At 35.5% G+C, this 12,204-nt stretch overlaps 2 protein-coding genes across 2 annotated transcripts; one reads left to right on the forward strand and one right to left on the reverse strand.

Annotated features, from left to right (window-relative positions):
* The first annotated feature begins 1,582 nt into the window (after positions 1-1,582).
* LOC139884129 (gibberellin 2-beta-dioxygenase 1-like) lies at positions 1,583-3,337 on the forward strand. The gene is made up of 3 exons (XM_071868202.1): positions 1,583-1,902; positions 2,079-2,430; positions 3,074-3,337. Exons 1-3 carry the CDS (start codon positions 1,583-1,585, stop codon positions 3,335-3,337), a joined length of 936 nt encoding a protein of 311 aa, XP_071724303.1.
* A 5,739-nt stretch (positions 3,338-9,076) lies between these two features.
* On the reverse strand, positions 9,077-11,555 carry LOC139884130 (E3 ubiquitin-protein ligase DA2L-like). Its single transcript, XM_071868203.1, has 8 exons — positions 11,364-11,555; positions 10,784-10,835; positions 10,657-10,702; positions 10,465-10,546; positions 10,229-10,373; positions 10,047-10,143; positions 9,817-9,883; positions 9,077-9,643 (listed from the first exon to the last, which is right to left on the reverse strand). The coding sequence occupies exons 1-8, from the start codon at positions 11,553-11,555 to the stop codon at positions 9,077-9,079; spliced, it is 1,248 nt and encodes a 415-aa protein (XP_071724304.1).
* Between the last annotated feature and the right edge of the window lie 649 nt (positions 11,556-12,204).

Below are 12,204 nucleotides of genomic sequence, written 5' to 3' on the forward strand. Positions count from 1 at the left end.
GCTGGCGGCGGCGGCCAAAGAACCAAGGAGGAGGACCAACGTCGGAGAGGAGAGCCAGGTGGTACCGCGCCAGAGGGAGATCTGACAAGGGGAGAGGAGAAAGCCGAAGAGAGAGAAACGACGCCGGAGAAAAGGAAGAAAGCCGAGAGAGAAGGAAACCAGAGAGAGAAACATGCCGAGAACGGAGGAAGATAAAGAAAAAGACCAGAGAAGTGCGCCAAGGAGAGGTAACGTTAGCAGCTGTTTGGGCTGAATCTGTTTGTTCCATCCCATTTGCATCGGCTATTACTATTAAACAGATCATTTTTTACTTCAAGAAGGCCAAGTCTCCAACTCATCTGACTTTCAGTCCTCCAATCCCAAGACCGACTACAGGACTTTGGATCCCTCCCCCTATTGATTTTGTCAAAGTAAATTGTGATGCTATTTTGTTTAGAAGTAAGAAGTGAGAACAAATAGCGTCTTGGTTCATTCATCAAATGATAATGCAGGTCCGATTATACATTGCAAATCATCCTTTAAAGATGTATTTATGGACATATAATTTGTCGAAGCTTATGTAATTCTCTAAGGGATTACTGTTATTTCAGGCTTCACAAATATTATTTCGAAATTTGATTCGTCTATAGTACTAAATGATTTTTTTTCCTTGTGGAAACTTGATACGTAATGTTAAAAGTCACAAATTTTATTTATGTACTTTTATATATTTTTCTCTCATTTCATTTTTAACTTAAGAGCGAATGGACAAGATCCATTACCACCATTTTTGGAATTTATAGTCAAACGTAGTGAGAAAATCCCTATTTCACCTTAAAAAAATCATTGGTGGTCAAATTAAAATTTAGATGAAATCTTGACTCTTAATATTCCTCAAAATCTTTTTAACCATTAAACAACCAAGCTTGACATCTAACTAACTTGATTTTTAGAGCAATTTCCAAATCTTTTTTGGTAGAATCCACAAAAATTTTCTTTTCAGTTTTTACATAATATCAACCCTTTTTGTTTTGACCTATTTCACATCTCCAATTTGAGAGTGTTTATTTATTTATTTATTTTACTCGAGAGTATGTACTCTAGAATGTATAATCATTAGGCTATACCTTAATTAGTTATCTTTTATATGTGATAATAGTGATGATAATCCATAAACTAAGATAAGAATGGCGAAAATCAACATAAAAAGTACGGAAAGAGAGTGGAAAGAGGGAGAGCGTTGACTTTGACTAGACAGTTTAACAATACAGTGGTTGTGAGAGTTTTGATAATTAAAAAGAGTCTATTCCAACAGAATAAAATCTAAGAAAAAGAGGGAGGTGATGACTAGACAGTCATTGACTACTACTTTTTGAAAAAAGATTTCTTCTTCCCTCACCTCCATTTATTAATTATTAAATTTATTTCCAACATGTGTGATATACTGTGCAAGTAAAGTACCAGTATTTTTCAATTATCAACTCAATACATCCATTTACAACTATAAATAGCTCTTGATAATAATTTGCTCATTCATCAATTTACAATTCCTCCTCCATATAATCAAAACCTTTTTAATATTTATCTATCTCCCAAACAAAACATGAAGTTTCCTATAATTCCTGTGATAGACCTCTCAAAACCTGAATCCAAGCAGCTGATGGTCAAAGCTTGTGAGGAACTCGGATTCTTCAAAGTGATAAACCATGGAGTTCCAATGGAATTCATTTCTAAACTCGAATCGGAGGCAAATAATTTCTTCTCGTTGCCTGTCTCTGATAAAGAGAAAGCCGGACAGCCTTCTCCATTTGGCTATGGCAACAAAAGCATTGGACATTGTGGCGACTTTGGTCTTGTTGAGTATCTCCTCTTAACCACAAAACTCGATTCCAATTCCCATAGCTTCCTCGGACAAACATTTCGGTAACTTCTAATCTCTTATGACAACAATAATTTTCAGAGTTTGTGTCTGTACTTTAATGTTAAACTTTCGTTAATTATAAAGCCTGCTTGCGAAAATAATAGAATCAAAACCCTAAAAATTAAAAATTATAGAAACTACTCCAATATTTATTTATTTTTATTTACTTTTTTTGCAGTGGAGCTTTGAATGACTATATAACAGAAGTAAAGAGAATGGGGTGTGAGATTCTGGAAATGATGGCAGATGGTTTGAAGATTGAACAAAGGAATGTGTTTAGTAAGCTCTTAACTGATGAACAGAGTGACTCTGTTTTCAGATTAAATCACTACCCTCCATGTCCTGATCATGATAAGATCAAGAATGGTGAACATTTAATCGGATTTGGGGAGCATACAGATCCTCAAATAATCTCTGTGTTAAGGTCTAATAACGCTTCTGGTTTACAAATCTCTCTCAAAGATGGAACTTGGATTTCAGTTCCACCTGACCATACTTCATTCTTCATCAATGTTGGCGACTCGTTGCAGGTAAAGGAATATTAATCAATCAATAAATAAATCTTTCTAGACCGTACAATTTAATAATTTATTTATCTTCATTTCAGATAAAATTTGCTTAATATGGAGGAGTTTATGCTAAAGTTTTTCATAAAGAAACTAGTAATATTAATATTAGGACATCAAATAAATGTTTGTTGGAGGATAAGATTTACTATGTTATGTCCCTTTTAGTTCATTGTATGTATATATATATCATATCCAACGAGTAGCTTTTATAAATAGACTTTCAGTTTTTGTCAACCTTGTGATGACATATTAGCTTTTTTTTCCCTTCTCCTTTCTCCATGAATTTCTTATTTTGGTTATATTATTAATTATATTTCTTTTCCTGGTTAAATGATATGGGCTAGCTTTTTATAATTTAATTTTTGTTCCTCTTTTGTCGTCCCTACCAATTAATAATAATTGTTCTTCTACACACCTAGCTAGCTGTATATTCTCTCATTATCCAGCAAACAAAATGCACTTTTTGTTTTGCATTATTTTGTCTTAGCAGATTTCCTAATATGATCGAGAACCCTTTCTTTTTAGCTTATATATAAGATCTCATCTGACTCGGTTTGATGCCTAATAAGTTCTTAATTAATGAAATGTCTGATCATATTGATAGGTGTTGACAAATGGGAGATTTAAAAGCGTGAAGCATAGGGTATTGTCGAACGGATTAAATCCAAGACTGTCAATGATATACTTTGGAGGACCACCATTGAGTGAGAAGTTAGCTCCGTTGACTTCACTCATGGAAGGAGAACAAAAGAGCTTGTACAAAGAATTTACTTGGTTTGAATATAAGAAATCCCTTTTTAATTCTAGGCTCGCTGATCATAGACTTATCCTATTCCAGACTTCTATTCCTACAGCTTTTTCTATTTGAGCTTTAGGAAATACCAAATATAAATTCAACAACTACTTATGATGATATAAGACAAACTATATATGTAGCTCCATGTTTATTTAATTAATTATAGATGGAAAGTGAATGCATATGTAATTTTCCGTTTTACCATTTTGAAAGATATAAGTGACATTTAGTACTAAAATTTAGACTTCTCCCTTGTATTGGAATGCGTTCTGTTTTGATTAATACTAGCTCCATTTAAAATGTTACGTAATGAAATTTGTTTTGATATATTTTAAATGTCGTTATATGAAATTTATGTATATTTGAGTTATTTTTTATAATCTTATTTTTATATTTATTTTAATAAATATTCTATTTCAAATAAATATTTATGATTTTTAAATAATAAATAATATACATACAAATAAATTTTCATACTTTATTAATTAATTTTTTAAAATTCGTAACTTTCATACGAGATACTCAGAAACGCATCTTGTGAGTGACCAATTAATTTGGTCAACATTAAGGAGCTCATGTATTATGTATATTAATTATTCAAAATTATAAAATAGTCAACGTGTTCGAAGAAGAAAATCTTGAATTTGACTTTTGGTCTTATATATGACATAACACTCCACCGTGACCAAGTTATTCAAAATCTGAGAGGAAGGAGAACGGTTTGAATGTTCTAGGAAAGAAAGATCATTGCTCGAAATAATTATAATGAGGTCAGCTTACTAGTAACTTTGAAAATTTGAAAAAAATTTAGGAATTATTGTAATATTATACTACTACTATACAGTGTACATTTATTATTGTGGGCTAGCTAGCTAGGATTGATTAAATTGGACCACTTTTTTTTTTAGTTATTTTTCTCTGGAAACTCGCAGAATAGAAGCTAGGCTGGTGATGGCCAACAACAAACCGCGTCGACCAACCGAAACCGACCTTACGTTAACCATGCATTACATTAAATTCTACTATACTACTTTATGTGCATGACGCAATTATTAATTCAATTCAGTTCTCTCCCACAGGAGAAATAAATAAGTTGATAAAATGATGATGTAGTTTTCAATCTAATTATACAACTTTCGTACCATATCGTGGAACATACGTGGTCAATCAATCAAAACATTACATTATATTTGAATATTATTTATCGAAATTATACTATGACATTCGAATTTTCTTAATGCATCGAAAGTTGGAAATTGTTATTAGGGATATCGACTCTGATTGCTCTCTTCATTGTAAGGCTAGATCAGCATTTCCTTGAGGACTCAGCCAATTCTGTGGATGAATGCTGAAGCAAACTTGACACTTCTGATTGAAACCGGCCCCGATGTCCATCCATTCATAGCTGCCCCTCCTCCATCGGGTATTATTTATCAAAAAGTACTATCACATTCGAAATTTTACAAGGTTTCCCATTATTATTGTTGATTACGAAAGGATAAATTTAAATTCTACATATGGTAGAATACATATACATGATAAAAACGTAATTATATGAAGAAAAAGAAGAATTTATTTAATGTTAAACATGCGAAATTAACCAACATCATTCATGCAAGAAAGTCGGTGTTCCAATACGGTAGATAACATTGATGACATCGGGGTTGAAGATAACATATTGACTTGATATTCAATTCGACTCACCGGATTTGAAGATAACATTTGATTGATGAATTCCCCGTCTCCAATTTTTCACTCCACGAGACCAAGAATTATTTATTTATTTTTCAGAGTTCGGGAAAAAAAATTGATTTTTTTTGGTATTTTATTTTTTTATCTCTTCGAGTATCCTCACAGCTGACAACCGCGTGGCTAATTTTTCATTCCAACTATCAGCGTACGAAACGATATAGAACTGGCCACATAATTTTTTGGTATTTTGTTAGGAGCAACAATTTGATGTACCCACCAATAAAAAGTTAACATATGATTTTTTAGAAAATTAATTTATAAAAATATAGGACCCAATTTATTTGTAAATAATTTTTCGATATTTTTTTTCTAGGGTTCACAAATGGTATACTAATGTAACCTCCATAATTTATGTATAAAAATGTTTAATATATTTATAAATACTAAGATTATAGAATAAAAAAAGAGTTACAAACAAACGTGATTTAATTTATGCGCTGAGAGTTGGAACGAGAAATTAATCCCACGATTGTCATATACATGAAATACCCGAATAGATCTAAAGAAAGAAAATTACATATTCCTTTCTCTTTATATATTTGGTGATCCTATTTTGTTTGGAGGGTATAACGAATTGCTTCTTCTTTCAATTTTTTTTTTTTTTTTTTTTTTTTTTAGATTCTTAAAAAAAGTTTAAACAAGGTAGAGTTTGGCTTAGTGTCTCTCGAAGGGCCGTATATTGTGCTTTTTAATTTCTGCTTGAATGTCTTCTTCTTTTGTCTATTGTCGTATACTTCATTTGGAACATACCCAGTGAGGAAGAACTATCGTTGTCACCAAAAATATCAAATAAAACATTCGGAAACAGCAAAAGACAATCTAATGCAAAGAAAATCCAACTCAGCTGCCTAGAACGGATCCAGCTTTCTTTCTCATATATTCTAATGGCACATCATGAGCTTGTACACGACGCTCTGCCTTGTATTGTATCTACGACAAAGTAATAATAGAGTAAAAGTACCCTCAAACTAAATAAATTAATTCGAAAAATGCTATATGTATCAAATTTAGTAATCTCAAATAATCAATAGTCAATCACACACTAGAATATCACATGAATTAATCGAGTTAGTGCTGGAGCTAAATCAAACAGGTGTCGACTCCATTGAAAAAATGTATATTCATTAGTGCATACCCTACTAATTAATTTCTTTGCATCAATTCATTATATGTTTTTTTAGTTTTTTTTTTATATATTTAAAATATGATGTATTTAATCAATATTTTTTAATATATTTTTTTTAAAATATATCTAGAAAAACTAAAAATACGGAGGCAAGGAGTAGCTTTCAAAGCATAAATTACCGCCACTTGCTTGAAAATGGAAGTAATGAACATTAAAAAAAGCTGCAGAGTCCCATTAATAACATGATATGTTTTGGACAGAGTTTAAACTATCACTTAACTTACATCCAACAAGCTATAATCATGCTTATCATGTGTAAGTAATTTTTATTTCATTTAGTCTATGCACATATTCTAATCTAAGCTAACACTTTTTCTGAACCTTGGTTTGTATTTGTATTTATTTGCAGTAGCTAGCAGTATTGTCTTCACTGAGTTGAAGGGTACACTTTTCCAGATGTTCACAGCCAGGGTTAAAAGCTTTTGGGAAGAATGGGAGCTACGAGGTCTTCTTTTACTCTGCCTAAGTCTTCAACTTACTCTTGTCATATTCGGTGATCGGAGAAAATTCACTGGAAAATCAACTCCTTGGGTGGCAATGCTTGTCTGGTCAACATACTTGATGGCTGACTGGGTGGCAACTATGTCACTCAGTAGTCTCATGAAAAGCGAAGGCGAGCTATGCCATCGTCTGGTAGTTTTATAGGCTCCTTTTCTTCTCTTGCACCCGGCGGCCCTGATTCCATCACTGCTTACTCCGTCCAGGATAACGACTTATGGTTACGACATTTCCTTACGCTGTGTATTCAAGTTGCGATTGCCGTTTACGTCTACTGGAAATTCCAAACGAATAATGACATCGTATACATAGCCATTCTGATATTTGTTGCAGGAATTATCAAGTATGGTGAGAGGATATGGATTCCGAGGAGTGGGAGCACCAAGAGATTGAAACGCTCTTTGCTTGCCGCACCTGAACCAAAGTGCGATGAGCTAAGAGCAGTAACGACCAGATTGGAGGAGCGAGTCGATTTGCATACATACTTAACTCGTGCGGGTATTAATCCTGAGGTCAGATATCTCCATGAGGCCTATCTCCTTTTTTCAGTGTTCAAGCCACTTTTTGCAGAACTCACTCTTAGAATATACGATGTTCTCTTGAATGATGTCAAGGCATTCAGCATTGAGTCTACCTTGCCTGACAAGGCATTCCAATTGGTGGAAGCAGAGCTCGGCTTCTTGTATGATATGGTATATACAAAAAGGACTTTACTTAATCGGAATATCATACTTGCTTTTCTTCGGAGCTGTGGCGCTTGACGTCTATTCCGTTATTGCACATTGTCTCTCGAATTGGGCAGTGTTGTGGGTGACCCAACAACCAAACTGGCCTAATATTTTCACTCATTGGCTCAATTCTTTTCCAAATTGTTTTCCACGGACTCACAGGGAAGGACCTAAATCCATGGCGCAATTCAACTTGATAAATTTCAGTCTCCATTCAAATGCGTCAAAGGTCCGCGCAATTGAATCATTTCTCGACACTGATATTGTCGTGAGGAAATACTATCACACAAGTTGGGAGAGAGTGAATCTCAGTCTAAAAAAACTGATTTACTCTGACCTCCTAGCAAAACGTGAGCTATACGAAAAGAGAAACTACAATTATGAATTCCTGACGAGATTACTTTCCTACAGAGGAGATGATGTCCTAGAAGAGAGAGGAATTTCTGAGCATTTCAGATGGAGCATTGTTAAGGTAGAATTCAATCACAGCCTCCTAATCTGGCATATTGCAACAGATCTTTGTTATCATGACGATGGTGACAAGTACGGTCATGATCATGTATTCGGACTGCATTACCAAATAAGCAAGTCGTTGTCCGATTACATGTTGTATTTGCAAGTAGTCCGTCCGTTCATGCTTCCGAAAGGAATAAGTGAGGTCCGGTTCAGTGACACGTGTAAAGAAGTGATGAGGTTTCTACAAAAGAGAGAGGAGTTCGACAGCATAGAAGTTTGCAGGGTATTGCTTTCCGACAGTGAAGATCGGCTGCACATTCCAATACCGGCGAAGAGCAAGTCTGCGCTTTTGAAGGGGTAAGGCTAGCAACTATTTTGCAGGATCTGGTCCGAGATGACAGATGGATTTGGAAGAGAAATGGGAATTGATAAGCCATGTTTGGGTGGAGATGCTGACTTATGGCGCGACTCGATGTAATTGGAAAGAGCATACGCAACAACTCCAAAGAGGGAAAGAATTGTCGACTCATGTGTCATTTTTGATGGCACACTTGGGTTTGACTGACAAGATTCATGTTGTGGAGCTTCCTGAAACACTAAAGATGATGAACTACCAGCCTCCATGGAAATGGGATACCCTCTATCACCTAGCTTACTATCTAGCCTGACGCAATTGTTGCTTTTTTGATGTTTTGTAAATTTTATAATCAAGAAATTCATTATTAACAATGATTAAGAAATAAAATTTAGATATTTTCCTTGTTTCTTTTCATTTTTTGTCGGTCCATAAACAAGAGACACTCGTATATGGCTTTTGTCAGTTTTCGTTGTTTTGTTTGAGCCCACCAATCTGAATCTTTTTTCACCTTATAATTGAAAAATGAACCTGTATGAACGGAGGACCCGAGAAACTAGTATGAATAGAATATAATAGAACGAAGAACAAGAAAACCTTTTTTTTTTTTTCATGCAGTAAACTTTTCCTTCTTAACAATACCTATATATGTTCAATGATAAAATGATAATGAGGATGGGGGAAGCAAGGAGAGAGGGAGCGTGGAAGAGTGACAAACATGATCAATACCAAACCCTATGAACATCATCTTGCTCCTCAATTTCCTAGCTCTAGACTTAGCTATTCATTCATCCGTTGTTTTGGGGATGAAGAAGATGACAACCAGAAGTTGCTTACTATTGCCATGATGATGATGATACTTGAGGTCCACTGGCCATCACTCGAGCTTCGGCTAAAGAAACAGCCATAGCCATCATCATTTGCTCCTCGTAACTCTCAGGAACAATGGTTGGAGCCGAGGACGACACAACATTTTGGAACCCTTCTACGTTATTAATCTCTTCGGTTACGTCAGAACTTGCATAGCTCGTCCCAGCTTCTGCGATTTCCGATTGTCGGTCAACAACCCAATCTCCTTCATCACCTCTGCTCGTATCTGATGAAGTATTATCCATAGGGCTCCCAGCTGGACCGTAATTCATCCGGTTGTAATATGTGCTGCTGCTGCTGCTACCAGGATTTACATCTAAAGATGCCAAGTTGATATTTCCACTCTGGTCGATCGAGGACTCACCACCCATTTGTTGTCTCTCGGCAAGAGCAGCAATGGCACAAGCTAAACCGCCAGAAGGAGATGAAGAAGAAGTAGAAGCCATGGTCGGAGAGACGTATTGACCCTCTGATACAAATTGTTCAGGAGGAGGAACATCACCGTAACTGGTGGCTCTTGGCCTACCATTCTGCTGAAAAACAATATTTACAATTATCAGGATAATTACTGAAATAAGAAAAAGTTCCCACACAGATTCAAAATTACCAAGAGAGCAAATAAAGAGAAATGCAATCTAAAAATTTCGGCACTTCATATTCCAATCAATTTTTTTTTATCACAGTTTCCAAATGCAGATAATTTTACCTGAATGGAAAGCCAGATTGCTTCCATGACCATTATGTCTTCAAGATCAACGTCAAACTCATCATCCCTGCGATCAATCTAACACATTAGACATCAAACGGACCTCCCAATTCAGTGCAGCAATTTCACTTCTGACGATTAGACATATCCATCAGGGCAAATTAATAGAGCTTATCATATAGTACAAGTTGACAACAGTATATCAATAAAAAGTTTGCTAGGAAATTGACCTGTTTGCCCTTGTGTGAGAGGAACGCCAAACCATTGGGGTAGCAGATGATTCTTGAGAAGAAATATTCTCTTCTCTCTCTACCGGAGTCTGAGTACCTGCACCCAGAAAATTTAATCATTGAAGTCATATGAACAACAACATTAGAGAGAAAGCGAGCACAGTATTGCAATGAGATATAACCTCCTATCAAGCCGTATCCAACCTCCCCAGCCGCAACGGCCGAGCTTGAAGTACTTATGTCTTGTCTTTTCTGCATTTTCTCTTCATCCTCCTGGATTTCTTGTTGCCGCATCCTAATTTTGGCTTCAATGACTCTCTGTTCTTCCTGGAAATTTAGAGTAACATTTAAGCCATCAACTATATTTGTTTGCTTTGCATATGAAGAAGTTATGGAAGGAAGTTAGATTCTTCCTCACAATTTGTTCCAAGCCCTTTTCTTCCTTTGTTTTCACACCACGAAACTCAACAGCATAGTTGGAGGTTTTGCAGAAGGGGCATCTCATAAAGTTAAGGGACACAAACCGCGGCCATGTCAAATGGGAAGCAAACTAGGATACAAGTTGAGCATACAACTCAACGGCATAGTTACCGATAGCTAAAAAGGATACTGGGTGGGACGTGTGGAATTAGGATTCTTCATCTGCAGAAAACACTCTGGTCCAAAATGACAAATCAAATCAATTGCAAACAAAAAATACAATCATTTTTAACATTGCCAACTCAGAAAATAATTACCTGTACAAATTCCTTTCAAGCAACATCTTGATCTATTAAGACTTGGATAGTACTGTCAAGGGCAGCAAAATAGGGCCAAAATTAAGAACTATAAAACATAGACAACGCATAAAAAGAGAAATTTGACAAGATCAAATTCATTTTGTCATTCCATGGAATGAAACTTCCTAGTTATGAATTATAATACACCCTCTGCAACTATTCGACTAATTCCAGCGTTTAATCATTACAAGACTAAAGAGAGATAAGAGGGAAATCATCATTGTTGTATAAATTGACAAAATACTACTGATCACGTGGTAAAAATGAACTCAAGATATAATTCAAATTATTTGAATTCTCCATCAATGGAGGGTATAAGATTGCTCGGGTCTGCACACTAACATGACACATTGGCAATGCTGGAAACATGTGAATAAAGACTGAAAAGTCTGCCGGATATGTATTGGTGCAAGTGCAGCCAACAAAAATCTTCTTCTTCAATGACTATCCCAATTTTCAAAGTAAAGGATTCAGATACAGCAGAATTACAATAGAAACCCAAAGACCAGGTAAGAAAGGACAAGGCAAAAATACTGACAAGAAAGCAAATTGGGCACTCCTCAAGATCATGACAGCACTCTTCCTCCCCAGGGTAGCAAGGGGCTAGCTTAGATTCAAGTATGAGCTTCCTTAGCTTCTTTATATCGACATCTTTATGAACATAGAGCCCCTGGGGCTTCGTATATCTCTCATCCACCACTTGTCTCCTTCTTCCCAGCTTATTACCCATCCAACAGAGTTATATCTTACTTGAGCTTTTTCTTCGTCTCTTCTTGCTTTATTCTCAGAATTAACAAAGCAGAATCAGAAGCAAAAAACAAGAGTAACTAACCATTGCATTCAAATTACGAAATCCGCAACAATTTAAACAATCGAATATCATATCTTATTAAACCATAGAATTCATGTTTCACAGAACCATTGAACACAAGAGACGTTCAATTTTTCAGTCCAAAACTTAGTAATCCTGCAAACAGAAAAAGTCGATCAAATAACACTCGAAACATAAAAGCACGGTATCAGAACCCTAAAATTATATGCAGAATGGGAGAGTTGAAGCTCAATTGGGCAAAAATGTGTTTGGTTACCAGAAACGGGAGGCAAACACATATTCAAATCACGCAAAAAACTTGAAAGAGATGAACACAAAACCAAAACACACAAACTCGTGGCTTGCTAGTCAGACGTATCCAAACGCAAAAGTAAAGTAAAACAACAAGCTTATTTACAAAACAAAAAAGCAAGCAAATGGATGAACGAAATCAAAGTGGTGACGATGAGGCACTAACCTTGAAATTATGAAATTGAACAGTGAGGAGAATCGACGACAAGATAGAGAATGAAGATCGAGAGATTTGAAAAGAAGAAGAAGAAGAAGA

This window comes from Rutidosis leptorrhynchoides, unplaced genomic scaffold, assembly GCF_046630445.1.
Source record: "Rutidosis leptorrhynchoides isolate AG116_Rl617_1_P2 unplaced genomic scaffold, CSIRO_AGI_Rlap_v1 contig508, whole genome shotgun sequence".
NCBI lineage: Eukaryota > Viridiplantae > Streptophyta > Magnoliopsida > Asterales > Asteraceae > Rutidosis > Rutidosis leptorrhynchoides.

What these genes read in the sequence shown, in the direction of transcription:
- LOC139884129 (XM_071868202.1), top strand. Translation starts at nt 1,583, where the DNA reads ATGAAGTTTCCTATAATTCCTGTGATAGACCTCTCAAAACCTGAATCC. An exon ending in TTCCTCGGACAAACATTTCG is followed by an intron (nt 1,903 to 2,078) that starts GTAACTTCTAAT and finishes CTTTTTTTGCAG; the next exon opens with TGGAGCTTTGAATGACTATA. An exon ending in ATGTTGGCGACTCGTTGCAG is followed by an intron (nt 2,431 to 3,073) that starts GTAAAGGAATAT and finishes TCATATTGATAG; the next exon opens with GTGTTGACAAATGGGAGATT.
- LOC139884130 (XM_071868203.1), bottom strand. Translation starts at nt 11,555, where the DNA reads ATGGGTAATAAGCTGGGAAGAAGGAGACAAGTGGTGGATGAGAGATAT. An exon ending in AAAAGGGCTTGGAACAAATT is followed by an intron (nt 10,374 to 10,464) that starts GTGAGGAAGAAT and finishes CTAAATTTCCAG; the next exon opens with GAAGAACAGAGAGTCATTGA. An exon ending in TGGATACGGCTTGATAGGAG is followed by an intron (nt 10,144 to 10,228) that starts GTTATATCTCAT and finishes TTCTGGGTGCAG; the next exon opens with GTACTCAGACTCCGGTAGAG.